Source organism: Venturia canescens, chromosome 3, assembly GCF_019457755.1.
Source record: "Venturia canescens isolate UGA chromosome 3, ASM1945775v1, whole genome shotgun sequence".
In the NCBI taxonomy this organism is placed as follows: domain Eukaryota; kingdom Metazoa; phylum Arthropoda; class Insecta; order Hymenoptera; family Ichneumonidae; genus Venturia; species Venturia canescens.
In genome coordinates this window covers 3,736,607-3,763,223 of record NC_057423.1, presented here as the reverse complement: position 1 = coordinate 3,763,223, position 26,617 = coordinate 3,736,607, and the positions used below count along the sequence as shown (strand labels likewise).

Sequence of the window (26,617 nt, the reverse complement as noted above, 5' to 3'; positions counted from 1 at the left end):
GTGAAAAGGAACGAGGAGAAACTGCGGTGAATAATATTGTGAAAGCTGCTGCCAATAAAAATGCCGATTATCGTAGCATGCGATCAGATCGAATGAAAAGAGAAAAGCTCGCTCAATTCAGTTTCGGTGAGTGTCCAGCGATGGCGAGAGGAGTAGGGACGGTGACATGCTCGCAACCTCTCGTTCGTTCAATCATCTCAGTCAAGAGCCTAAAAAAGTGTGTGCAAGTGTGAACAGACAGGGTGAGTAAGCATCGGATTTTCCAATATTTAAAAGCTTTTATTTGGAGAAATGACTTTGAAAAACATCAATAAAATCGTTTACAAGGATTAACGATTTTATAATCGTAAAATAGATCTTACTTGTGTGCCTGCTTCAAAATATTCGACCGGAATGTCTGATTACATAAAATCGAAAGTAAGTGGTAACCCGTAAAGAAAGCGCTTTGTTCCTGGCTGTTTGGCAAGAGTTTCAGGCGTTTCCAAGCACCATGAAAAGAAGCGCCATTCTGACGTACACGCCGTACTCGGCCTGCCGGAAATAGGCGGCTCTTGGGTCCGTGTCGAATTCAGGACTTATTTCGAATACTCTTGGCAAAGGATGCATCACGACCATTTTCCTTTTGGCTCGTGTCATGAGCTGAGGTGTCACTACGAAGTGACCGCAGGCCTGAAAACAAAAATTCGATTATCCAGAATTGAGTAAAAAGGGTGCCGAATAATGATAATAAAAAACGCTGGAAAAATTTTAAAAATTGACGAAAATTGAGACTTTTAGGAAAGTTAGCATTTCACTGGGAATTTTCATTTTTCCGAGTATTTTTATAATCGAATTTCAATGAAATTTGAATTATTCCAATGTTTGACGTCAAAAAATAAGGCGAAATGGAAACAGAAACTGCACCTTGTCATATTCTTCTTGAGTGGTGAATCGCTCGCGTTGAATTCGGGTCATGTACAAAACGTCCGTTTCAGGAAGAACCTCTTCGAGGCTAGCAATCTTTTTCTGCCGTATTCCGCGCTTGGTTACGTAACTGATTATGTGATCAGGCATTCCGAGTTCAGGGGGGCTGACGTATCGCAATTGAACGTTGTACAGAGTCAGCAATCTGAAGCGAAAAATTGGAAAATCGATTGAAGTTTAAACCGAGCCTCGATCATTACGTGCGACTCTAAGAATCCAATGTGAATTCGAGACTCCGTTGATTCCAGGTGAGCTGAATAAATTCTAGGGAAACGCATGCACGAACCTCGCGAGCGAATGAACCGTTCTTCCGTGCTTCAGATCTCCGACCATCGTTATCGTCAAACCATTCACGGTGCCGATCTCTTCTCTGATTGTAAAAATATCGAGGAGGGCTTGGGTCGGGTGTTCGCCAACTCCGTCACCTCCGTTTATCATCGGGACTCGACAGTGTTGAGCTGCGCGCTGTAATCGATCGAACATTCGAATTTTCACAACTGAATCAATTTTTTCCAGTTTCAAAAAAAAAAAAAAAAACGTTTTCCCCTCGACGAAGTTGCGAGTCGACATTTCCATGGAATTGGAAATGGATAAAATTTACTGCGCTTCCAAAAATAACGATTTCGGCCTGCCTTCGAACGGCGCGATAGCCTCAAAATTTTCTGTGCAGCAAGACGAATACTCACTTCGACTGCACCTGGCTCCGGGTGTCGCACGACCACAGCATCCCCATAACTGGCCATCACTGCTATCGTATCTGTAAACGAAAACGAAGATTAGAAAAACACGAAACCAAGAACACGGATGAACTTGAAATGGAAAAAAAATCTCGTCAACCTTCGAGAGTTTCTCCCTTTTTGATCGAAGACTTAGACACGTCAACGACCGTGACGGTTCCGCCGAGTCGATGCATCGCGACCGTAAAACTGCAGGATGTTCGTGTGCTGTTCTCGAAGAATATCGACATCAATTCTCTTCCCTGTGCAACAAAAGTGCAATTCCATTTTTTTACTCTCTTCAATCGTTTGCGTTTTTTTTTCCTAAACCCTAAACGAATGGATCGTTCTTTCATTTTTTGACAGCGTTATTTTATACAAAAAATTTTTCAAAATTACGAAAAAAACGAGTTGCCCAAAACACGGTGGGACTCGTTGATTAAAATTTTAGAAATTCGACGGAAGAGCTGCTACTATTTCGAAAACTTGAGTACTTTCGCGCCAACTTTTTTCACGCTTTTTCGAAAACGTCCAAATATCCGGAGGGCCTGACGTGGTCTTTCGTTTCGTTTGCTTTTCATTCCCTTTTTATTGATAAAAATTGATTTTTTTTGCGTTTTTCAATCCAGTAGAGCGGTCCAGGGTCGACCCAAGGTCGAGTCTTACCGCCAAGATGTGATGGACAGGCCTCTTGTTGGTGACGTCAGCGCGGAAGGTGTGAGCGAGGTTGAACATATCGTGTAACTGTTCCTTGCTGAACATGTCAACGGAGAGAATGTGCCTTCCGTAGATGCTGCGACTGGGATGAATCCGCGGAAGTGGCGGAGCGATCGGGGCGCAGAGATGAGCACTGTTTTCGGTTTTGTAAGCCGTGACGATGCTCGACGACACGGGAGAAAGGCAGTTCGGAAGAGCTGCGAGTTTGGCGGAATAATTTCGTGGATCGACGTCCGGAGACGGGTGGGAAGCCGGCTTCGTTCCGATTTGGAGCAAATTGTTGTGCAATTCTAAACGAAAAATACTCGCTTTATGAATAAATTGAGCGGAAAATGTGCAAGGATGGAAGCAAATTAAGGTCCCGAACCGTTGTGCTCTTCGTGGGCTGCATCCGGCGGTCTTTTTTCATAATTTGGCGAAATGAGTCCCTCGAAAACGGAAAGCGGAACGGCGCTGACGTCGACCGATGGCAAGGGAAGAAGAATCGTTTGGCTGCTCAAATTCGCTTGAACCTCCCTCAGATCCTGACCGAAACCTGGATTAACGAGAACCTGGCCGTCGATGAAAGCGACTTCGCCCCTGAGCACGACCCTGTGAACCGAGCCCCTGACCTTCGTTCCAGCGAACGGCGTCCACTTCGACTTCGTGAACGGCAGAGCCTCCGGTATCACCCATTCGTTCTCCAAATCCACCTCGACGTAGGTATTCGGTTGCTCCGGTAGGCTGAAAATCCGTTTCGGATTTTTGTGGAATTTGTCGACCAAATCCTGCGGAGGTGAAGGTAAGATGAGCGTGGGGAGAATCGAGTGAGTCGGCAATTGATAATTACTTCATGAAAAAGTATATCAAAATTTCGAAATTGAAAAACCGTATTCTCTAAAACTATTTCAAACTATTTTCAAAAAATCGTCTTCGAACGGGGGCGCGTGACAAAATCGTCTGAATTTTCATAAAGATTTCGATCATCGCAGTCGAACGAGTTTGAAATTCTTTGGAAACGAATCCTTCGCATTGCCTTGAAATCGATTTACGTCTTTTGCAGGATCGTCGATTGTTCGAAAGTGATTTCGATTATGCGTTACGCAGATAGTGCGAAAAATGAGTTCAAGCCTCGCGATCAGTCAGAATTTGTCTTTTCGAAGGTATGACGAATGGCGAAAGGGTAGACTTCGGACTGAAGTGAAAGCCATGGATTTATGAGCACATCGAGCGCTGGCTATTTCATGATCGCTCGGGGCTCTTAGTTCGTCGATCGTCAATGCGCGGAGAGTTATCAGATTGTTGGCACTATCGTACTCGAGTGTTTTCTTATCGTTGGTTTTTATTTTGCTTCGCGTGCTCTCGTCACACCGTCGAAGAATGTTCGACTCAGCTCGAGTGACTCTTGACCGGTCTGATAATGCGCGCGTCGCTGGATTCGCTCCGGTTAATTTTTAGCCTCGTCTAATCGTCGTCGCGCGATAAAACCATTTTAAATGGTTACTTTTTTATTGAATTTCTTGAGAATTTTTAACGTCGCACACGACGCGAGTTCGCTGCGATGAGATTAAAGAGATCGCGATTTTTCGGGATCGCGTGTCACGCTTCAGCAGCGTGAGTCCAAACCCGTTTCCAGCGATTGTTTGGTCGGATGGTTCCGGAAGGTCGTCGAGCCGGTGGGCACGACTGGAAAAGAGTCTTCTCACCTTCAGTGACAATTTCCCTTCGTGAACGGCGTTCAGAAGCAGCGGCAGAACGGTCTCGAGTCCGGGAAAACCGGGGGGAGGTTTCTCGCTGGTTTTCTCTTCGACGGTGTGCGGTGCTGGGGAATAAAAGTCGATTAAAATCGCGAATTGAGTCTCAGGGGATTTTACGATGATGCTAAATACCGTGGTCCGTCGCGAAGCAGTCGATGATGTCCATGTTGTCCCAAAGCGCCTGCTGGTCTTCGGGCGTTCCTAAAATCGGTCGCACTTGACCTTTCCCGTAACCGATTCTCTCAAGGTCGGTTTGATTCAGGAAAAGGTGATGTGGCGAAACTTCGCAGGTTACAGCAAGACCCTTTTCTTTCGCTGCTCGAATTATCAATATTTCTTCCTTTCGTGCCACGTGACACACGTGCACAGATCGGTTGTGACAGCTCGCCAGGAGAATCACGTTTCCGGTCGTTTGACCCTCGGCGTGAACGCACACCGGGTATTTTTTCGGCCACGTTTCGAGGTGCTGAAATTCAGTAGGTTTTTATCCACAAAAAACAAAATTTCATCATCTTTTAATTATCTACAGCGAATCGTAACGAGCTTCGGCCAGTAGAACTTGAAATCCTGGAAAAAAACATTCAAGCATCAATTTTTTCTCGGCGCACCGTTCACGAGATGTTGATCGAGAAATGTGAGCGCGTTCAGCACCGAGTTTCGCTGAGCCACAAAGTGGGAGGTGCGCAGAACGCTTCGTGGGTCGCTGCCACTCCCACTTCCCCTTTTCGTGGCCTCCGATTGGCTGCCGCCAATAAATCGACGTTTCATCAACGTTCGATCAGAGAGAAAAATGGATAAAGGCCATTTTATCTTGAGAATTACGTAATTGAACGCATCGTATCTCGAGAGCTTCCAATCTTAGGCAAGATGTTAAGAAATAGAAAAAAATGATTTCCACGAAGAATTGCCGGTTAAAAAGTTCGACGATGGCGAAAAAATGGTCCAACGCTCAGCAGCTTTCATCGCGTCAACTCGACGTTTCTTACGTTACCATAATAACTTGTTCGCAAGCTCGTTAAGACCGCTTCGTTCTTATCTCCCTATCGAATAATCTTCAGTGGTTTCCGCCTTGAGATAAGTCCGAATTAATCAGGCTCAAGGAAGCGAAAACTCACCGCCTGCAACTCCGTTTCGCTATTCAATCAAGCAATCGTTTATTAAGGGCTTTCGATTTACCTTCATCCAAACACTGACGTCGTTCAGTCGCAGAGTCGTGAATGTCTCGTTCAAATACATCTTAAGGCCCGCAGCCAGGGGGGCTAACTCCGGAGCTACGTTCCAATTGTCCGATGATGCACCGACGAAAATTGCGTAATCGCACCTCGCACCAGCTACGGCTCGCTGTTCGGGAGATCCAACGGGACGGGAACAAAATGGGATCGTTAAAAAACTTGGAAAACATTTGAAAATTCACGAAAATCTTGGACTTTTCGCCACGATGATTCTCTCAGTAAATCGCCATCCGAGAGTACGCGATTTTCTTGGATTTTCTCACCTCTTTCGCTTGAGCAAACGACTGACTATCGACCACAGCAGGATTCGTGTTCGGCATCGCGAATATCGCTGTAACACCTCCGGCGAGAGCTGCTGCTGTGCAAGACGCATAATCCTCTTTCTCGGTGGCTCCAGGATCGCGAGTATGAACGTGGACGTCGATGAAGCCGGGCAGTTTGAGGAGCTTTCGCGAAGACATGCAATCGGCGTGCGTTTTCATCGGAGGCGTTTTGCCTCCCAGCTTGCTTATCGCCTGTTAGACAAAAATATTGACGATTCTTTAGTCTCGAGATGGACGGTTCTGGCGAATGAAAATCTCGCTGTTGCCAAACTCAAAAATTCATTTTATCACAACGAATTTCGAAGGTTAATGACCCGAATATTTCGTGGACGATGCAACTTCCCTCGTCATCCAGTAAATTATCTGCGATTTATGTCAATCGATTACTCACATCGACCAAAAGTTTGGCGCATTTGACGTCAGTCACAAGTGGCACGGAATAATCAACGGCAAGCCTCCTTGTACGATAACCATGCGTCATGAAATTCGATACCCTTCTCGCTCCTCCGTTTCGCATCGGAAGATTAATGACCAGATCGAAGTGCTTTTTCGACAGGAAATCAGCGAGGTGCCGAAGTTCGTTGGTACTCGAATCTTCGTTCACATTTTCGATGTTCTCGAACGTCCATTCTACTGGCTCAACCTTAAATGGGAGAAAAAAAGCAAAATCGTTGGAGATGAACAAATTTTTATTGGGCTGACTCTGATTTGAAAATCGCTCGAGAAAAATTTGAAAATCGCATAAAAATTACGATATTCTCAGAATTTCTGAAATCAGTTGATAAATAAAAGAAGTCAAACAAAATTAACGACGATTGGAGTGCATCAGAATTAATCCAATTCGTTAGAAATTCTACTGTCCATAAATGGCTCAACTCACTGATTAAGTGCGACAGATTCTCGTTATTATCGACCAAGTCTCTTCCTCGAGCTGCAACGCCAAGGGATTAGCGAAAGGCTTCAATATGTCGAATAACCAAATTGAAAAACGATCGATATTTCGAAATTTTTTAACTCGTGATATCAGATTGAGGAAAAATAGGTAATTTGAAATTCTTATTCTCGATCGATTATTTAACAGATTACGCGTTTAATCGAATATTTCATCTTCTTTCAATTCGTGTTTACTCGAAAATATATTTTTCGATAGTTTGCATTTCGAATGCAATTTTAACAGACCATACGAATGTCAGAAGTTCATATTTTTGAATTATAGGTGGAGAGTAATTGTTTTACAGACAGACAGGAATATAGAATAGCAAAAAATCGAAAATGAATTTTTCGTGAACGCCATTTTGGTCTTTCAGTATTTGAACCTCAGTAATATTCGGTCTTTCCTTATTATATTTTCGAAATAGTCAATATTCACAGTATTGCTGATTGTAGTAATTTATGAATCGACAGAGTGATAGTCGAATTTTCGGAAAATCGATATTTTAGTCGTCGTTCTATGGGGGATTGTTACATTCCATTTTCGATGTGAACGTGCTTCGAACTTTGAATTTTCTACTTTATTTATTTTCAACATTCAAAGCTCTAGTCGAATTCATCTGTCTGCATATTATCATTCGAAGTTTATAAACTCGAGATTTTAGCTGTTCGAAATTTTAAGTCATTCCAACATTTTATTCCCACCCATTGAAGAAAGACAAAAACTATCGAACCTCGTTCCTACTAAATAATATCTAAAATGATATTTCGTGAAAAAAATTCGGTTGCCAACCCCAAAACAATGTCTAATTTTATCTTCAAGTGCACGTCATTTCAGGAGCTCCAATAAATGTGTGTACTTTAGGGCCGAGCAATAAAATCGCAATGGCATATCTGCGGCTACCCGCTTATCTAAGAGAATTGATTAGAATACACGAGTGAAAGTACACAAATCCAAGCTCAGCTTTCGCAGCGTTGATTTTTTCAAGAGCTAAAATTCACTGGCCTAAAGTTTGATTCTCCTTTTCCCAGGATTTCATTCCGACTGGCGAGTTTAGTTTCGATCGAAACCGATTAATTAAGGACTTTTGGATTCACGATCCTTCTGAAGTCACCGTACAACGATGTGTCTCGAACATCAAAGATTCGATTAAGGTCTAGGTCGGGTGAAGCACTGACAAGGACCTTGTGGAATCCGGAAATGAGTTAGACGACCTTGTATCAGGGAATCATCGCTTTTTCTGTCCATTATCTCGATCCGTGTATCGAGAGATTCTGTAAAGCGTCACGCAATCAGAAAGCCGGCGGTCGAACGATTCTCAGTGATTTATCGACGCGACTTCAGAAGTCTTGGCATCGTGAGTCGCTCAATTTAGTATAATTTCCGGTTTCGCAAGCAAAGAGGCAACGGAGGTGAACGTATTTTGAAAATAATGAAAAATTCGCGTGGTTGGCGGTGTTGGTGCTGACGATGAGTTTATTATCGATAACCCGATAGCCGGAGTGTCGAATCGAAAGCGTTCGTTCGTCGCTTGATAACGAGATAGGCTTTTATCGCTGGTGGATCGCGAGATCGAGGCTGTTCTGGCGTCTTTGAATTTCGATCGTGTCAGTCGGACGTTATCAGGGGGAAGTGGGCGACGTGAGAAAGTGGCAAGTTCAAAATAATTCGGAGGGAAATAATGTGGAATTAGCGAGGCAAAAGGGGGTTGAAATTTAATTGCAATTCCTGAGCGTTGATTGCGAAACTTTCGGAATTCTGGACGGAGCAATTTGGATTTTTGGATCCTCTATTTTTCCGAATTAATTTTAGTTCCGGATGTACTCGGAGGTCGATTTTGAAGCAGTTTATTCGGATTTGTTCTACTTTGGGTCTGAACTTTTTTGTCCAATTTTTTTGACCACCGTCGGAGCTTGGTTCGAGTGATTTAACTGCGATTTGAATTCTCCAAGAATTATGCCAATTTTCGGACCAAAGTAGTTCAAATTTCGTTGCAACACGATTATCCAGCTGGTGTGAGTGCTCGTAATTGAATTGCGGACTTCCGTGGCTCTAGGCTTCATCCCGGGCCCGCTCGAACTCGTCTGCAAAAGCATTGAACCGAGATGGGAGCCTCGTGCCGCCAGCACCGAGGCCAGTAAACCCTGAGCGGTCTTTATGATCCTTGGAATAAAAAGATATCGTCGATTCGACGAGATACCGTCGAGGCGAGACGCGAACGTCACCGGGAAGACGATCATTACCGGAAGAAAAACTGCAACGATTTTCACAATCGAATCGTCAATCTCGCACCCTTCGAACCCCGGTGATGACCGACAGCTTTCTGAACCTCGACAAATTGGCAATGGGCAACGCTAAATCGAAACGGAAAGGTCCCCTCAGCAGGAGCAAAGCTTCCTCTCCGTTTGCCGACAGCGGAAAAACCGCCGGAAACAATCATGGGAGCGAACGCGACTTTTCTATCGAGATCCACGAACGATGGGCCGAAGACCCCGATCTCAAAATCATCAAATCCACCATCGAGAGGAACCCTGAAATGTTTGTCTTGAACAATCTCATGATGTGCGTCCAGTTCTTCGAGAATTATGACGAGTAAGCATCGAGCAGGACTTTTGTTAAATTAGCAATCCCCAAATCTAAAAACCTCTAATTCCTTGCTGATTTTAGAGAACGATAAACGAATGAGTGACACTTTTATTTTACGAGATTAGGCTATTTTCGCGAGGCTCCTAAGTAGGTCGCGTTCTGACCACCCGATTGAAATACCGTTGTTTCGACGCACTCGACACCTGAAATAGTCTATCGGAAGCTTGAAAAATCTCTCAATTGAAGTAGAAAAATAAATTTTCTGTGAAGCAAATATTTTGTTTAACTTTTTAAATTCATTTAAATCGAAATGTCGAAGACGTTGACAAAAATTAATTCCGAGCTCGTGATTGATACAATTAGAGAAAACTCTTCGAATAACAAGTAAATTGAAAAATGATTTCGAGGCAGGCAGCATGGAATCGTTATCTTTGAATTCTTCGGTCGAGTGCTCGGACTGGATGTAATCTGAGGAGCTAATCTTCATTTCGAATAGATGTCTAATCAATTATAAATAGTGGCGACGTACCGAAAACCGTGGATTTCAAAATGGTAGCCAAAAAGCTCAAAAACTTTGCTTCGATTTTCCTGAACGAATGATTTTTGTAGGGAGATCAACGACATCAGAAAAACGTTGGTCTCGACGAGGGAGGCAGAAATGAACGCTCGTCGCCTGCCTCAAAAGCACATTCTGATTCCTGACGTGCTGCAGGAGCACGTGGCGCGGAGGATTGATTTTTCTTACATGTTGCCAAGCCTCGAGCATACGACGGAACTCCTTCAGCCAATCCGGGTTTACGTCGTCTTTGAAAACATCGAAGTTACTGAGGAAAGCTACGCGCCGGCTTATTCGAGCGTTAATGAGTCGATAACTTACAGCATGCAGCTGAAACCTAGTCCGACACACAAAGGTGAGTCGAAGAATCAAAAACTCAAGACTGCCGTGTGAAGATCGATTGGCAATTTCGCAGAAACGAAATTCAAAGAGTACAAAAACATTTTTTCAACGTGAGAAACACTAATTCGAAGTTTTTCAGCCGCGTACAATGTGGAGATCGTAATTATCGCCCGTAACAAAAATCCCAATTTCTTTATCCATTTTCATATATTTTCGTTCCACACGAACCTATAGAAACCCAAAAAAATTACGAAATTCTATATTTTTGGCGAGTTTGAAGTGAAAAAACGCTCCCAAAGAAGAAGAAGAATATCAACGTGCTCTAAACATAGAATTTCACAATTTTTTAATACGTTTGTCCGTCTGTCCTAAAAACATTGCCGAAAAGAATCGATTTTTTTGACTTTCTAAAGCCCCCCCTTAATTTTCTCAGGGTACGTTCATCTCCAGCGTCTCGAAGTGAATCCACCAAAGAAGACGGCGAGCGTCGATGACCTGCGGATGCCTTCAGTTGTGAATGAGTCGAGGGAGGAGGTTTACAGCGACAGTGAAAGTTTTTATGGCAACAAATTCAAGAAAAATGGTGGGAGGAGTAAAAACGTGAATAATTCTATGAACGAAGAAAGCGTTTTCGAAGATTCTCGGTTAGCGTCGCAGCCAAACAGTGGCGAGTTTGCAGGGAGCAATCGAGCTCGGGAAGGCAACGGGGACGGTTCGTTGATGGAGGACAGTGCAGCGATGAGGAAGGAGATCGAAGCGAGACGTGCCAGGATGAAGAGCCCTCAAAAACAGCATGGGAAGTCGAAGTCGCTAAATCCAGCGATCGGAAGTCCCGGTGGCAGCACCAGCTCCGGTTACAGATCCGGCAACTACACGGAGATCGACAGCGATTACGGCTACGCGCAGACTTCGTACAGCAACACACCAAAGTCGTCGAAGAGTTCGTTGGATGACGGGTTGTCGAGTATTTTATTGACGGAGTTGCCACGCCAGTGTTTCAAGAAATTGGAGTTCCGAGGGGACGGTAAAATCTACGATGCTCGAAGGGAGAAGAAGACGAAGATGACGACGAAGGAGCAGCGCATATGGCAGGCCTATCAGAGCCGGAATTACGTGATTTGGTACTTGAACAGCGCCAAATTCATGAAATACTTTTGCCAGTTGTTCACCGATCAGTTAGCGATCGGAATGGGTTTTGATGCCGACATAAACGACAGTGCTCACGGCTCGGTTATTTACCGGGACAAAGTGGAAGTTCTGGAGGGAACTCTGACCACGAAGCTAGAGACGTTCGAGATTGTTCCCTGCGTGAGTTCGCAGTGGCCTCAGTGTGCTCAAGAGTGGCTCGACAGGCCGAGAAATTCCTGGCCCCAACACGAGGTTGTCGAGAGAATCAGGAAATTTGGTTGTCACATAATGCCCGAGAGCGCGATCGATGACAAAGGGACGAGCCATTTCCATGACCTCGAGTGGAAATTGATATTTCCAGCTGCCGAGCGATTCCTGGAGACCTGTTTGAGCCATTCGCAGGCCAGAGTTTACTTGATCGGCCTCATGCTTCACAAGACGTACATAAGACCGAACGATTCGATATTCGGACTGACCGCAGCGCACATAAAGAACAGTCTCTTTTGGCTCATCGAGGAGGATGATCGAGCTACGAAATGGATGGAGAGCAGAACGGGCGAGGCCTTGATGCGACTGCTCAAGTCTCTGTACCGAGCCATCAGCCAGGACGAGCCGAATCTTCCAGATTTTTTCATCAAAGGGAAAAATCTCTTTCAAGAAAAGTCTTATCTCCTCAGAACGCAGAAGCAGCTCAAGAGGATCATCGAGAATCCTGTCATGTACGTCTTCCACGCCCTGGAGAACATGATGCACAGTCGAAAGTTCTTTCCACGTTTAGATTACGAGGAATTGTTGAAGATACTCACGGCTGATATTCTCATCCTGATCAATCCAGTTCTGGCACCAAGAAGCCTCAAATCCGTTAGCGTCCCCAGCGCTGAAAAGGACTACGATCATGTAACCGGCTTTTGGGACGACGTCAAGAGGAAGGTCCACGAGAAGCCAAAAAGTTACGTGAAAAAACCAGCGCGCAACAGGAGCTTGATAAATCCTCGCAAGTCCCAAGATCAAGTTATTGAAATACCGGTGAGTCGTGCGTTTTCGTTTATTTAAGTAAGAAAAAAGAAGATAAATTTCTATCAAAAGTCGTTTTTGCCTGTGAACAGATGCGGTGTGCCAGCATGGAGCCTCGAAGGCTGTCAGCCCTCCTCGATTTCTTCATCAAACACTTCATCAAAATGGCAGAATATTGTCACGCGTACAGTGCCATGCCCCAGAAAACGGCGTACATCGAACAAGCCGAGAGACTGTCCGTTCTCCTTTCGGAGCACCCTTCTCACAAGCACGTTGCGAAGGAGCACATTGAAAAAATTTGCTCGCTGAAGAGGCGAGTAGCAAACGCGAGAACGCACGGTGCGCCACCGGAAACGCCACGCCGGAATCCCGACATGCCGATTTTCACGAGACCGATGAACGATCCGTCGGGAAGCAACGAACTTCGAGAAGAAAATACGCTTCCGGCTGAGTCTGATGAAGAACCGGAGGGACGAACGAAAGCTCAGACAACGAAGGCTGTAATACACGGGAACGATATCGATCGATCGAAGATCCTTGATTCTCCACCTTCCAATAGTGACACAACGATCAGGGAAGCTGGCAGATCGAAGAGGACCGCTCGCGTCGTTTCACTCTCCGAGGAACCGGAAGAATCGTTTTTAACGGAAACCACTTATATTTAATTGTTGTACGAAAATATAGAATTTCTTATGTTGTTTCAAATGATTCGTGACCTTGAGTTTATTCGATGTCGAGGATAGTTAGATCGAGGAATTCCGAAGAGAAAAGTTCTTTTTCATTTTTCTCTAGGATGCACCCTCGATGAGATATCATCGAATTCGTGCCAACCAATCCACGAACAGGGCGGCACCTTTCCCCCTCTTCGCGCTGCACGTATACACGGGACTGGATTGGCTGAGCACTGGACACTGAATATCTCGGGAACGCTTGATCGGAGGAAAATTTTCCAAAGGAACTTTCTTTTCAGAATTCCACGCTCTTGTTATTGGTACGTCCAAAATTATGGACCGGAAATCATGCGGCTGGCAACCTCACAATTCACGCGTGACAATTGATTTCCCAACTTTTGCTCGATCGCATAAAAACATATAAATTATTCTCAAGCATTTCGTCACGTTTGACAACGTAAACTCTACACGCATCGTTGCTCGGCTGCAATTCAGTGTTAGCTCTCCCAACAACAATTGTTACCAACAGTCGGTAATTTACTGCTTTTTAATCGATAACTTAGCAACGATGCGTCGTAGAGAAAAATTGATGAGGACTTTTATCTTCGGTATTTCTCCATCGATCCAAAGCTTTCCTGTAAATATTTTTTCATCTAATAGAAAGCTTTGTTTACTCACCGCAACGCCGTGCTCCGTGTAGAAATCTGCCGTTCCCATGCTCGCGTACAACTTGTAGCCCATTTTGTAAAGGTTCTCGATGGAAGGTAGCAACTCCATTTTGTGCTGTAAATTATCGAAAAATTCATTTTTCAGATTCATTAAAAATGTTGATTACAAAGAATACTTCGATGACTCCCTGACTCAGAGGGTTGTTGTACCTTGAAACTGCCAATTGAGAGGAGAATTCCTTTCTCCGGTATGTGGAAACCGGTGCTCATCATCCCCTTCAAATAAGCTTCGTACCTGTTGTCACCGAAACAAGCGACTTCACCGGTCGACGCCATTTCGACGCCCAACATGACATCGGCCCCTGAAAGGTCACGGAACCGAACACTTTTAATCCCACAACTGCAGTGTCCAAGTTTTTTTTCTTTCCACAAATTCTTGTCGATTGAGAGCAAAATTTCGTGAATTTTGACACGTGATTTTTGCGACAATGCGAGTGAAAAACTTACCAGCCAGCCGTGAGAAAGAAAATTGCGGAACTTTGACTCCGACTTTTCCGCATCCGCGAAGTATGTCGACGGGGTCAACGGTGTCGCCGACTATGAGACGAGTCGCCATCGCCACGAAATCGTGGTCCAGGGTCTTTGAGACGAATGGGAAAGACCGAGAGACTCGGACGTTGCACTCGATGACCTTCAGCTCGTTGTCCTGTACAAGGACAAGTTTTTCATTCGTTATAATCGCATGCAGGAACGGAATAAACCACATTTTAGGTCTTGGACTGCGACGATAATTGGGAAACTGACCGCAAAATTGATGCATTTTCAATGGCAAATTCAAAGAAACTAGCGCACCTTTGGATTCGGTAGAAAATTTATAAAAATTTTTTTCTTTGTATTCCCCAAAATTTTCGTTTCGAAAAATGACATTTTTTCACTAAAAAGTATGGAAATCGACGAGTTTTCGGTGTTTGGATACTAACTTTAGCGATCAATTGCATGTTGAATGGCCCCGTGACGTCGAGGGCAAGTGCAATCGCTTTCGTGATGCTTTGTATTTTGGCGAGTGTTTCGGGATTTATATCCTGCGGTGGAGTGACGAGGGTCGCATCGCCCGAGTGAACACCAGCGTTTTCAACGTGTTCCGAAATAGCCATGCAGAATATGACGCCCTGATAGGCAACCGCGTCCACATCGATCTCTTTTGCTTCGAGGATGAATTTCGAAATGACAACCGGATGCTCGTTACTGACGTCACTGGCATTCTTCAAATACGATTCCAGGTCCTGGGCCGAATGTGCCACGTTCATCGCGGCCCCACTCAAAACGTACGATGGTCTCACCAAGCACGGGTAACCCACTTCTTCACAAAATTCTATCGCTGATTTCAAGTCCGTCAATTTTTTCCATCTGAAATTACCGAAAATCATCCGTTTGAAGCTTCATCAGTTAAGGTAGTTCAGGCACGAAAAGATTTTCTTAAGAAGTTTCGATACGTGTTTATAAATTATAAGAAATTGACAAAATTTTGTGATGACGTTCTTCAACACGAAGTGCAAAAGCACCATTTTTTTCCAAATTTTCTTCTCCATAGTTATCGAGTAATTAAGCATTAAAGCAGAGTTTTTACGACCGGAATGAAAAAAAAAAAAAAATGTGTCGTCGAGTTTCCTACTAAAGAATATGATCACTGAATTCCATAAAATTCTGGACTTTTTGATATTTTTTGTGTACCAAAACTCCTTAAGAAAGTCTCGAAATTTAGACAGAGTTTGAATCGGTAGTCGACTGAAACGCATATCAAATTTTAAGGGGTTCGTCTCATTGGCTATTGAGACAAACGTGTTTAAATATGAAGAAAAATACACAGGGTTATGGGACTATGCGTAAAAAATCGTTCATCTTTCCACATAACGAATGAACGCTGAAGTTTATGAAAAAGGGCACAATAACAATGAAGTAGGTAACGAAAGTCTGGGAAAAAATTCGAGACGATTGTCCTGCTAGTAATAAAGATATAAAATTGGTAAAATGAATACTCGTAACCTCACATTTGCTTATTTCGGTCAAGCCTTCTGTCTTTTTACTAACACTTTTTTTTTTATCCATTTTCCTTTGCTTCCTTTGCTCCCTAATGCGATTTTTTACATGAAAAAACTGCAGTAATTTAGCCAGGGACGAATGAAATGTTGGGTTTAGTCAGTGATGGATGCCCGTTCAATTAATGGCTCGTAATTTCATTAGCCGAAAAATAAATTGAAAAAATATATTTACCATACATTTTTTACATAAAATACGATCCTACGGTTGGTCTACCTTGAACAACGAAAATCTCAAAAATTCTTGATTTTATCGTCGGAATAAGCAAGCTCGAATCGACCGTTGGATCGTTCGAGGGCTTTTCGAATTCCTGTATGGGACTCACCGTGGCTGTGAGACTTCGATGCGATCCAGAGTCCTTGAGAATTTGAATCGATCCTCAGCTTCGTCGATATTGATTGGAGAAGTGCCAAGGATTTTGGCTTGTTGTTTGTGGAGATCCATGGCAATGTTATTGGGCAATTGACCTCCCATGGAGAGTATGATGCCCACGGGATTTTCGAGCTGGTAAATGTCCATTACAACTTCGAAAGAAATTTCTTCAAAGTAGAGACGATCGGACATGTCGTAATCGGTGCTGACGGTTTCTGGATTGTAATTAACCATTATTGTCTTGCGTCCCAGATTGCGCAGTTCGCGGAGGCAGCTCACAGCGCACCAATCAAATTCGACGGAACTTCCGATGCGATAGACACCCGAACCTGTTTGAAAAATCATTTTTCTCGATCATTCAAGCGTTCGAGCAAAAAATCTCCAAAATTGTGTTCATTTTGCAGATAAAATATGTGAAAAAAATTAGAAAAAAAATTAATAAAAAAGCAATCAGAAGGAAAAATCGTCGTTCGAATCCACAGTTTAGAAGCAGCAGAAAAAAACGATCCTCACCGATGACCATCGTGTAAGTTCCAGGGAATTCGATGTCGTGAGTCGAGCCACTGTAAGTCAAATACAAATAGTTCGTGGTTGCCGGCCATTCGGCAGCGACCGTGTCGATTTGTTTAACAAAAGGGTGAATGTTGCTCTCCCTCCGTTGCTTGCGTACATCGAGTATGGCGCCTTTGACAGCGCCGGCGATTTGTTTGTCGGAAAAGCCGAATTGTTTGGCGCCGAGGAGCACGGCGGGTGTGAGCCTGGCCAATCCGAGATTTTCCAAAAGGGTGTAATACTCGATAATGTTTTTCATTTTCTCGAGGAACCACCGGTCGATTTTCGTCAGCTCGTAGAGGCGGTCGACCGTGTAGCCGGCTTTTATCGAAGCTGCGAGAACGAACATTCTCTTGTCAGTTGGCTTTTCCAGCTCCTCTTCGTTCACCGCCTTCGCGTAGGGATCGAATCCTGTCACGTTGTCGTCCACCATTCGCAGGGCTTTTTGAAACGCTTCCTCGAACTTCCTGCCGATCGCCATCACCTCGCCGACGCTCTTCATCGAACTTCCGATCTGAGGGCATTAAAAATAGAATTAGTACCTGAAACTCCTCGGCGGCACATCGATTCGCTCCGGAAATTCATTCCCGGTGGATCGTGCTTAGAAAAACAAGAGCTTGAGAAAAAAATCGATGAAAATTACCAAACCCGTCAATTTATGATGACAAATGTTCATTGTCGCGTAACTTTTAAAGGAGTTTGTCATTAGAATGAATATTTTTGGCTCCGTTTAAAAATTTGTTTCATTGCTCCAGCTTTTTTCGATCCGACTAGTCGGAAAATGTCGATGCTCAACGTTTTTTTATGCCAAAAGAAAACTAGAGAAATACCTTCGTGCTGACGCGTTGGAATTTGCTCAGATCCCATCGCGGTATTTTGACGACACAATAATCGAGGCTGGGTTCGAAGCAGGCGGTAGTTTTTCCAGTGACGGAGTTGTTGATCCGAGGCAACGGAATTTCCAGGGCGAGTTTCGCGGCGACGTAAGCCAACGGATATCCCGTCGCTTTGCTCGCCAGTGCCGAGCTCCTCGACAACCTCGCGTTCACTTCGATGATGTAATACTCCTCGGAGAAGGGATTTAGAGCGTACTGAATGTTGCACTCGCCGACTATTCCAAAGTGTCGAATAACTTTGATGGCAGCGGTTCTGAGCATGTTGTACTCCCGGTTCGAGAGAGTCTGGCTCGGTGCAACCACGATCGATTCCCCCGTGTGAATTCCCAGTGGATCCACGTTCTCCATGTTGCACACCGTTATGCAATTGTCGAAGGCGTCTCTCACCACTTCGTACTCAACTTCCTTCCACCCTTTCAACGATTTGTCTATTATCAACTGACTAGAATGAGCCAACGCCTGCTGCGCCAACGTCTTGAGCTCTTCTTTCGTGTTCGCGAAACCTGAGCCCAAACCGCCGAGGGAAAAAGCTGCTCGGGCCATTACCGGGTATCCCAACTTTTCTGCCGCTTCCAGAGCCTGTTTTTAGAGCCAACATTTGCGTAAACATCGGAGTTCAAAATCTTGGTAGAACTTTAAATTTTTCAATAAAAATGGCACCGCGCAAGTAAATCGCTCATGCTCTGTCTCGTGTACCTCCTGAATCGAGTAGACAGCCGCGCTGGGAGCAACTTTTTCGTTGATCGTACTGATTCTTTCGGCAAAAATTTTCCGATCCTCCGTGTCAATGATCGACTGAATGGGCGTTCCCAAAATTTTCACCTGGTACTCCTTAAAAACGCCTCTCTGCTCGAGCTCCACTCCGCAATTGAGAGCTGTTTGGCCACCGAAGGTCAGTAACACTCCGTCCGGTCGCTCCGACCTTATCACCTGGAAAAATGAACATTTTATGAGGGACTCAAAGGAAGTGCTGGCGAAGCGGATGGAAGCGAGAAAAATGGCGTTTTTCAAGGGACCGAAAAGGGCGGGGGGGGAGGGAAAGTTGTCAAAACTTCGTCGTTGGATGATAATGAATTTCTGCGCACCTCTTCGACGTACTGTGGAATAATTGGAAGAAAGTAAACTTTGTCTGCCATGCCCTTGGAAGTTTGAACAGTAGCGATGTTCGGATTGATCAAAACGGTTTGAATGTTTTCTTCCTGAAGCGCTTTGATAGCTTGCGATCCAGAATAGTCGAATTCTCCGGCTTGTCCAATGCTGAGGCCCCCGGAGCCGAGGATCAGAACTTTCCTCGGTCTCGTATCATTGGACGAACCGATCGGCCTGTAGATCAACGCTTCGTCGAGTCTCTGCTTCATCGTTACGCTCTTGCTCGTCGTCCGAGTCTCAATCGTTTGAAGAAATACGTCGAAAAGGCACTCGAGGTCTTCGGGTCCTGCCGTGTGCTCGGGGTGGAATTGAACCGAGAAATAGGGGAGAGTCTTGTGGACGATTCCCTCGTTGCTTCCGTCGTTCGCGTTGGTGAACAACTCCTCCCAACCGTCTGGCAACTTCGTGGAGTCGATCGCGAATCCATGGTTCTGGGACGTCATGTAACAACGTTTCGTGCTGTGATGGATCACTGGCTGATTGTGCCCACGGTTACCGTAGCTGGAAAAAGTCAAGAGAATCGACGATTCAACGATCGAGGGTTTTGATTAAATTGATTAAAAAATTCAATCAAACATTTTTTAAATTGAAAAAAAATGTTTCTATTCCTTGAAGACCAATGATTGGAAGTCAAAATCCAAGGAGTTTCGACGGCTCATTTCTAGGTGAAAACAAAACGACTCACGCTAATTTGTAGCTTTGGCACCCTGCAGCCAAGGCGAGTAACTGGTGACCCATGCAGATACCAAAGATCGGTTTGACCTTCGTTTGTCCGAGAACTTTTCTCAAGTTGACGATCGTCGTTTTGCACATGTTCGGGTCGCCCGGTCCGTTGCTCAGGAAAAGACCGTCGTATTCGACGCTCCCGAGGTCGTGGTTCCAGGGCACGACGTCGACGCGGGCTCCTCTTTTGAGGAAACATCGCAGTTGATTGTATTTCAGCCCACAATCGACCACGCATATTTTGGGATGTCCGGTGGGGTTGAAGGTCATCGGTGACGTCTGGAAAGGCACGGTTAAGGCAGGAGCCGGTCAGTCACCTGAATCGATCAAATTTCGATTTCGAGTCACCTCGAAACCTGAACTTACTCTCGACACTTCGGCAACCAGGTTCCTCCGGTTAGGGTCGTCTATCGCCGGTGCCTCCATCGTCATCTGGTACGGATTCGAGCAGCTCGTCGGCGGAGGTTGGCAAATTATCCTCCCGGTCATGCTCCCTTTTTCTCGGATTACTTTCGTCAGTGCTCTCGTGTCGACGTCGCAGATTCCGGGCACCTTTTCTCGCGCCATCCATGCCGAAAGCGTCTCTGTCTGTCGCCAGTGAGACGGCGTCTGACAAAGCTCACCAACTATCAAGCCAGCTGCCCATATTTTGTCCGACTCGAACCAACTGCTCGACGGAAGCAGTTCAACGAAACGTGAAAGTTTATCGCCCACAATTGTCGAGCTGCAAATCGCATTCTTTTCAAACTCACCACAACAATCCGTTCTCGTCTTTCTCTTTGCCAGGCACACCGTAATTCCCTATTAAGGGGTAAGTCAGCACGAGAATCTGGGCGTGGTACGATGGATCTGTCAAGGACTCCGGGTACCCGACCATACCCGTCTGGAAAACTGAACGACAGACCCAAATTTGACTTCGTTTCTCGAATTCTTCGTCATTGTTTTTGGATCGGGATCAAAATGATTGTTTTGTTTCGATATAGAATTGAATTTTCGAATAATTCAAACGTTGCAACTGAATTTACATGAAATTTGGGGAAATTACATTTCTTTTCAGCTTTTTTCAAATTATTTTGTTTTGGTACGAGAAGAAGATTTTTTGTTTATTGGCGATTGTTCGGTTTCCGATTTACAACGAAATCGTTTTTGAAAGATAGAAAAAATAGGGAAAGCCTGTTTTGAGGGAACGAAATATTTCAAAGTTCGTAGGTGCGCGGAGGAAAAATTTTTTTGACGAAACGGCGCATGGCGCCGGAGGGGGGAGACATTGAATGCGTGGGTTGGTGGCGCAGCAACGTGCGGCAGTGAGGCTCACGATGTTACTTTCGAAGCATCCGACGTCAAAGTTTCTTCTTCAATTCGACTTACGTTCCAACTCGATTGTGGCTTTTTTCTAAATTTATTCATTTTCGTTCCCGGTGCTCTACTCGAGGAAACGTTTTTCACGATTTTTTTTTCAATCGTACGCTGGAATTTCATTCTCTTATGTTTAAGGAACAACCGACTCGGTTTACGGTATCAGAAAATGCCGGCAAAGTAGCTCAGAAATTGAATCGTCAAAATAAGCCATTTTTTCTCGTTGTAGAAAATTCTATATTTGGAATAATTCAAATTTTATCAACAACGTATTATACAACGTTCGGTAAATAATTATTCGAGAAAAACTATTAAAATCAAATTCACTTGACGATTATTACAAAGAAAGAGCGATCGCGGGGCGATAAATATTTGAAAAAATCACAGTCAACTATTTTTCTACGTTAATATATTAATAAACTCTATAGAAATTTATTCTTCTGCAAAAATTTACATCTCTTCCAATCGTTATTTTAAAAGGAAACGAGTATTTTTCAATCACTCGAAAATATTTTCTGACACGAGAAAAAAAAGCGAAACCGTCGTATCTCGGCACTCGAGAACACAAAAAAATGGAGCGGTTCGAAGACCACGTGTTGCTATGATCGAAACGCACAGTTCTAAACTTTAATTGAATCCTCGATTGAGCATCGCTCCTCGAGCTTCGTAGGTTAAGATTTTTGTTTAAACAAACGAACAACAATAACAATAAAACCCACCAACTTCGCCGTCCACGGGAACATGGGCGCCGAATTTTTTGCCGGGAAATACGCTGCCATTCTCGAGTAAAAGATAAGCGTCGTTCCCGTGATCATTACGCATGACTGGGATCGATTCTAACGTTATACACGTGCTTATACCGCGACAGCCGTGTACGTACTGGCCAGAAGGTGGTAACGGGGGAATCTCGTTGAGCCACGCAGCCTTTGATTCCAGCGCCGTTTCCACTCATTTCTTCCTTTCAAATTGAACTAATCGCGTGCCGGGCCGTTTTAGCGGGATTTTTGAATTCGAATTCCCCGTGAAAATCCAACGAGCGGGCTCACGGGGTTGAAAAATTTTGTAAATATAGAAATTTGTATGAAAATTGTGTTTCCGGATGATGGCAAATTCTCATTTTTTTAATTCATTTCCATTCTGATCGGATCGAGACTACCAAATTTGCCGGTACTGAAGACATTTCTGGATGCAACGAAAGTATTTTTGGAATTAAGGGGACGTTCTTTGCCTATTCTGCCTTCATAAAAACCCGAAAAAATTGCGAAATTCTACATTTTTAGGGAGTTTGAAAAAAAATGCTTCCACAGGAGAAGAATATCAAGAATTTAGCAATTTTTTTGTTAGATTGTCCTAAGATTCGTCCGTCCTAAAAACATTAGCGAAAACAATAGATTTTTTGACTTTCTAAAGCAGGACCCCCCTTAATGAATCGTAGAGAAACAATCGAAGTTCGTTGATTTTTGTAGAAACGGATCGACAAATTTCGTTTCTTAGTGTGAGGTTTATCTGAATTTTTTTTTTATTCGCTATTCTTAGGATCGCCGATTTTTGGGGTGTTCAGTTTTTTTTTAAACTTTTTGAGTTAGGGATTGCAATGGATTATTATTTCAACTGTACATCAAAAATACTAAAACTATACTTAATAAAGTGAACACACAGACACCAGAGAAAATTCTTTGGAAGGGCACTTTCCCTGGTTGATTTCCTAACAAAGTAACGAACGTCAGAAACGATGTTAAAACAATTGAAAGAAACGAGAGAGAAAACAATTGGGAGCACGTAACAATGCGGAAAACGATCGTTCATTTTTCATGCTGCGATCCTGAGATTCGTCCACGATGAGTCGTCAGATGCCTTCGTGAAAAGAAGACGATCGGCTATGAGGTGATCGTAGGCGAAGTAAAATTCCATGCTTTCTGGGCAGAGTCTGTACGCGATGCTGCAATCAATAAATTTTTGTCATTCGAGCTCAATTTAAAAAAAAAAACGAAGAAAATAGAGTCCGATAAAATCATCAAAAAAATTCACTTTTTTGTCGCTTTACTGACTCTTTCATATCGAATCTGCAATTTTTCGGATTCGTGATTATCTGTCGACTTACAAATGTTCTGGCATCGACAAATCTTGCTTTCCGTCCTGGACGTCTTGCACCAGTTTATCATGAATGTTTTTCTGATTATTCCAATCCACTTTTTCACCCTGACAACAGAGGTAGGATCTGATTTTGCAGTAGACTGGCTCACGGTCGTAGAGATACCGGAATTCTGGGGGGGACAGCTTTTCGACATTTCCCTCAATTCTCACCTGGATCGTTCAAATATTCAATGTGAGCATTTGTCTTATAAACAGAATTCATTTTGACTGGGTAAAAAAGTGTCCACGATTCATGGCTGATTATTTAGTTCTTCACCTGTCTCGATATATTTTGATGCTTCTCGTTGGGGTAGGCCCAAAGAATGCACATTGCTGCTTTTGGTACTTCTTCCTAAGGAGGATAAAACAATGAGAAATAAAAAAACGACAAAAATCACGATTTTGAGTGTCAAATTTTACTCTTTCCCGATGAAATGCCAATTTTTTAAATTCAGATATCTCGAACTGTCGTTTACGTACCAATTCGTGGGATTTTCGACTTCGGCTGTCCGTTACGATCACAAAACCACGCTCGTCGTAGTCACGAAGAATCACGTGGCGAGCACTGACTCTGAGATCCCTGCAATCACAGATTCAAGTTAATCATCAAATTGAATCAGCGAGGGAAGCAGAACGAGGGGAAAGAGAATCTGCAAATCATCTTATTCGCACTGTTTCTCCATCCTCGAGGAACCCAAATTCTAAAATTCCATATTTTTCGAGTTTTTTCATTCGAGAATTTGAAATTGTCCAAAATAGCTGCACATTTGGCTGCTAATTCACGCGAGCAACCGTAACGATGAAAAGTGGTTGGACGAGGTTTATGAGCCTGTCCCTTGGGGATTACTGTACCTCCCTACTTTTGGGCAAAAATTCATCAATGGGGAAGCCCTGCAGCGAAATAAATGCCTTTACCTGGATTTCCAGGTAAAAGCATGCTATTTTCGACAATCTTAAACTAGCTTATAACTTATAACAGCCTTAACTTGAGTTTAAGTAAGCAAAAATTAAACTTTTAAACAATATTGTATGAAATGGAATACATAAAATATTAAAAAGTGTGAGTTACATTATATTATAATAATGTAAAGACGTGTAGCTAAAAAAATCTAAAAAAAAAAAATTTCCGCTGATTTTTTATGGAATTAGAATGGAGAATCAGCTTTCGTGGGGCCAGTTATCGCAAAATGAGAAAAAAAATGTTAAGGTAGTACAACTAGTTGCTGAGATGATCGAATCTGAAGATTCATGACTCGCGTGCAGCGCGCTTGTATTACTATAAACGATTTCCCCGTCTGCTGTTCTATCCCCACTCCACGACCGCGTTCGTGCACAATTTTCGTCAAATTTTTAGCACTTGAATGGAAAACGAAGATTGACGTTTTGTAGTTGAACTCTTCTACTTTCCAAATCCGTTTGATAAATTCTAATCCGAGTACTTGCAGAGCATACAGCCTCGCTGCAAAATATGGCATAAAAAACTTCTAACTGCGATTATGCAAAAATTAATGATCCGACAGGGTCTGGGTTTTGCACACAGAAAGTACCTATCGATATCAACTTTTTCGCGAAGAGCCTACGCTACAACTCGAAAAATGGCTGCGTTACGAATTTTTGAAAAAACCCTATTTTTTTAGGTTTTTTTGTGTTTTCTTCCTTAATAATTGACCGATCGGGCTTTTCCAGGGCTCAATCTCTTCGTATTTTAGTTCTCTACATTTCGTCCTTTGAAACTATTCACATTGCTCCATCGGTTTTTCTTTTATAAACAAATAACCAAAAAAATGCGATTTTTAGCACTAAATCGTTAATTAAAAAAAAGCGTTCGGGAACCTCGAGTACGTTTTTGTGCAGTTAGGTCCTGGAGGCCATTCCGCGGGTGACGCCACCGCTCGTTGTCTGTTACTATTTTTGTCAAAATCTGGTGATTTTTAAGCTCTAGCGCTTGGCCTACTGGTGCAAATAGTACGAAATTACCTGTGACTCAGTCGATAAAGAAATCTGAGGAAAACTATTGTAGAAAAACTACCTGGAAATGAAACAAATGATGGTGGCGACAAATCATAATTCTACCATAGAATCAGATAAAAATTTCAGAATCAAATGAAACTGCAAAAAATCCAATTTGACAGAAAAAATCAACAAATTAATGAACTTTTTATACCATCATCGATGTTGTTCTTGAAATTGATGCAGCGATTTCCCTTTTCATGAAATAATTTCTTATTAAAAATTTTTCTTATTAAAAATGATTCGAATACTTTTTCAACTCACTTGGAAACGGTGGCAAGGCACAGCGCATTTGGTATTCCGTTCGAATATTTTTTGGCCTCCTCGTGCCACTCTTTGAAAAGGTCCAAAGGATGCTGCGTTTTTATTTCGATCCGAGCAAGATCAGACGATCCTGATTTCACTGTCTTCTCGACGATTGGGCAATCGTTTGTCGGGATCTTTTCAACTCCATTGATTTTTTGAGTAGTCTGAATGCACAATTACAAGAACGAATTAGCTTCGATGGGAAGGGTTTTGCAAAAATCGAGAGCTCCAACCAAGAGAAGATTAACGATTCGAGGCTCCTCTAAAAGTCCCAATGAAAGGATGCACTTGAGCAAAATTACATGCGATGAGCTTCGCAGGAGATGGAATTTCTCACAATAAATTTCCTATCAATTGCAACGCTGGGAGCGATATTTCAAGCGTGAGGAATCTTCGAAGTCTCGCGTTAATGCTCAACATTTTCCAAGCGATTCTGAGGACTGTGATTAATTGTAGGATTCGTTATCGCCGAACTAGCGTTGCCTCAATTTTTTCAAAAGCCTCGCAACTTCAATGAGCATCGCACACATGCTGTGGCTGTTGATAAACAAGTTTTTTATCACCGTATCCGAGCTTTCGCAGCTGTACAAATTTCTTTCTTCTTTCTCTCCGATAAATCGTTCATTTTTTCTCGAGCATGCGTGCTGAAAAATCCTCATTACCAACTACGAGAATGCCAACAAAGAAATTTGTTCAAATGCTCCACACTAGCTGTGAGAGAAAATATTTGGACCCATTCATCACTGTGGAATCGATAGAAAAGTTATTCTGAACATTGGAAAAATGCATTTTCGTGACTTTTACATTCTCTCTCAAATTCCTTCCCAAACTTCGTGCCACAGAAAGTAAATTAAAAAAAAAAAAAAAAAAAAAAATCCAATCGAGCTCGAGTTATCAATGAAAATGTGTTCAACCTGCACTCGCTAATTACGTAACCACATAAATACGAGAAAATAGACCAAGAATTCAAGACCTTGGGTGGTTAAAGTCCTCGGAAAATGAAAGAAAAAAGCATCGCGAGAGAAATGCAGTGTCAGAAAGAAAAGGAAGCTTTTTGTTTCTTACCATTTCTCACGAAGAAGGGTAATACGAAATGAGTGGTTGATACGTCGAATAACCGGGCGGCTTAGTGACTCGTGTGGTATTAATTTTCACTGGGGACACGGTATCAATTGGCGCGGTCGATGCCACCGCAGTAGCAACGCGAATGAAAGACGATTTTGCATTTTACACTGTGTAGTCCCTCAGTCTCTTGGGTGTGCAACCCTACTATCGAGGCTCCCACCATAACTGCCCATGGAAGCTCCGAGGAGGTTTTTCTCTCCTCGCATCTTCTCTCTCCCTCTCTCCTTCTCACGCTTTCGGTTTACTTGGCCATTCGTTCGAGCTCGAGTTGCGTCACGAGATTATAAATTCAAAGGTTTAGTTGTCATAACATTC

At 43.3% G+C, this 26,617-nt stretch overlaps 3 protein-coding genes across 3 annotated transcripts; 1 reads left to right on the top strand and 2 right to left on the bottom strand.

The window, feature by feature from the left end:
* Positions 1–258: 258 nt before the first annotated feature.
* On the bottom strand, positions 259–21,593 carry rudimentary (carbamoyl-phosphate synthetase 2, aspartate transcarbamylase, and dihydroorotase rudimentary). The gene is made up of 25 exons (XM_043414957.1): positions 21,448–21,593; positions 20,125–20,263; positions 19,739–20,039; positions 19,335–19,651; positions 18,586–19,150; positions 18,197–18,430; positions 17,435–18,079; positions 16,566–17,118; positions 16,006–16,381; positions 14,564–14,990; positions 14,091–14,289; positions 13,794–13,945; positions 13,594–13,698; positions 6,079–6,330; positions 5,628–5,879; positions 5,309–5,473; positions 4,265–4,598; positions 4,082–4,197; positions 2,764–3,163; positions 2,346–2,686; positions 1,801–1,942; positions 1,650–1,720; positions 1,250–1,428; positions 904–1,108; positions 259–669 (listed from the first exon to the last, which is right to left on the bottom strand). The coding sequence occupies exons 1-25, from the start codon at positions 21,548–21,550 to the stop codon at positions 472–474; spliced, it is 6,771 nt and encodes a 2,256-aa protein (XP_043270892.1). The 5' UTR covers positions 21,551–21,593; the 3' UTR covers positions 259–471.
* Positions 7,117–12,952, top strand: LOC122408270 (uncharacterized). Its single transcript, XM_043414958.1, has 4 exons — positions 7,117–9,210; positions 9,814–10,115; positions 10,536–12,256; positions 12,337–12,952. The coding sequence occupies exons 1-4, from the start codon at positions 8,927–8,929 to the stop codon at positions 12,907–12,909; spliced, it is 2,880 nt and encodes a 959-aa protein (XP_043270893.1). The 5' UTR covers positions 7,117–8,926; the 3' UTR covers positions 12,910–12,952.
* A 717-nt stretch (positions 21,594–22,310) lies between the features above and the next one.
* LOC122407497 (pyridoxine/pyridoxamine 5'-phosphate oxidase-like) lies at positions 22,311–26,502 on the bottom strand. Its single transcript, XM_043413755.1, has 6 exons — positions 26,243–26,502; positions 25,136–25,341; positions 23,342–23,441; positions 23,139–23,213; positions 22,830–23,032; positions 22,311–22,667 (listed from the first exon to the last, which is right to left on the bottom strand). Exons 1-6 carry the CDS (start codon positions 26,243–26,245, stop codon positions 22,538–22,540), a joined length of 717 nt encoding a protein of 238 aa, XP_043269690.1. The 5' UTR covers positions 26,246–26,502; the 3' UTR covers positions 22,311–22,537.
* Between the last annotated feature and the right edge of the window lie 115 nt (positions 26,503–26,617).

Excerpts from the sequence above, each read along its gene's own strand:
- LOC122408270 (XM_043414958.1), top strand. The coding sequence starts at position 8,927 with ATGACCGACAGCTTTCTGAACCTCGACAAATTGGCAATGGGCAACGCT. Across the intron at positions 9,211-9,813 it reads TTCTTCGAGAATTATGACGA|GGAGATCAACGACATCAGAA; the intron begins GTAAGCATCGAG and ends TGATTTTTGTAG. Across the intron at positions 12,257-12,336 it reads ATCAAGTTATTGAAATACCG|ATGCGGTGTGCCAGCATGGA; the intron begins GTGAGTCGTGCG and ends GCCTGTGAACAG.
- rudimentary (XM_043414957.1), bottom strand. The coding sequence starts at position 21,550 with ATGCGTAATGATCACGGGAACGACGCTTATCTTTTACTCGAGAATGGC. Across the intron at positions 18,080-18,196 it reads CTGTCTACTCGATTCAGGAG|GCTCTGGAAGCGGCAGAAAA; the intron begins GTACACGAGACA and ends CTCTAAAAACAG. Across the intron at positions 16,382-16,565 it reads AACTTACACGATGGTCATCG|GTTCGGGTGTCTATCGCATC; the intron begins GTGAGGATCGTT and ends TTTTTCAAACAG.
- LOC122407497 (XM_043413755.1), bottom strand. Across the intron at positions 23,033-23,138 it reads ATCAAAATATATCGAGACAG|GTGAGAATTGAGGGAAATGT; the intron begins GTGAAGAACTAA and ends TGAACGATCCAG. Across the intron at positions 22,668-22,829 it reads TTGTCGATGCCAGAACATTT|CATCGCGTACAGACTCTGCC; the intron begins GTAAGTCGACAG and ends TATTGATTGCAG.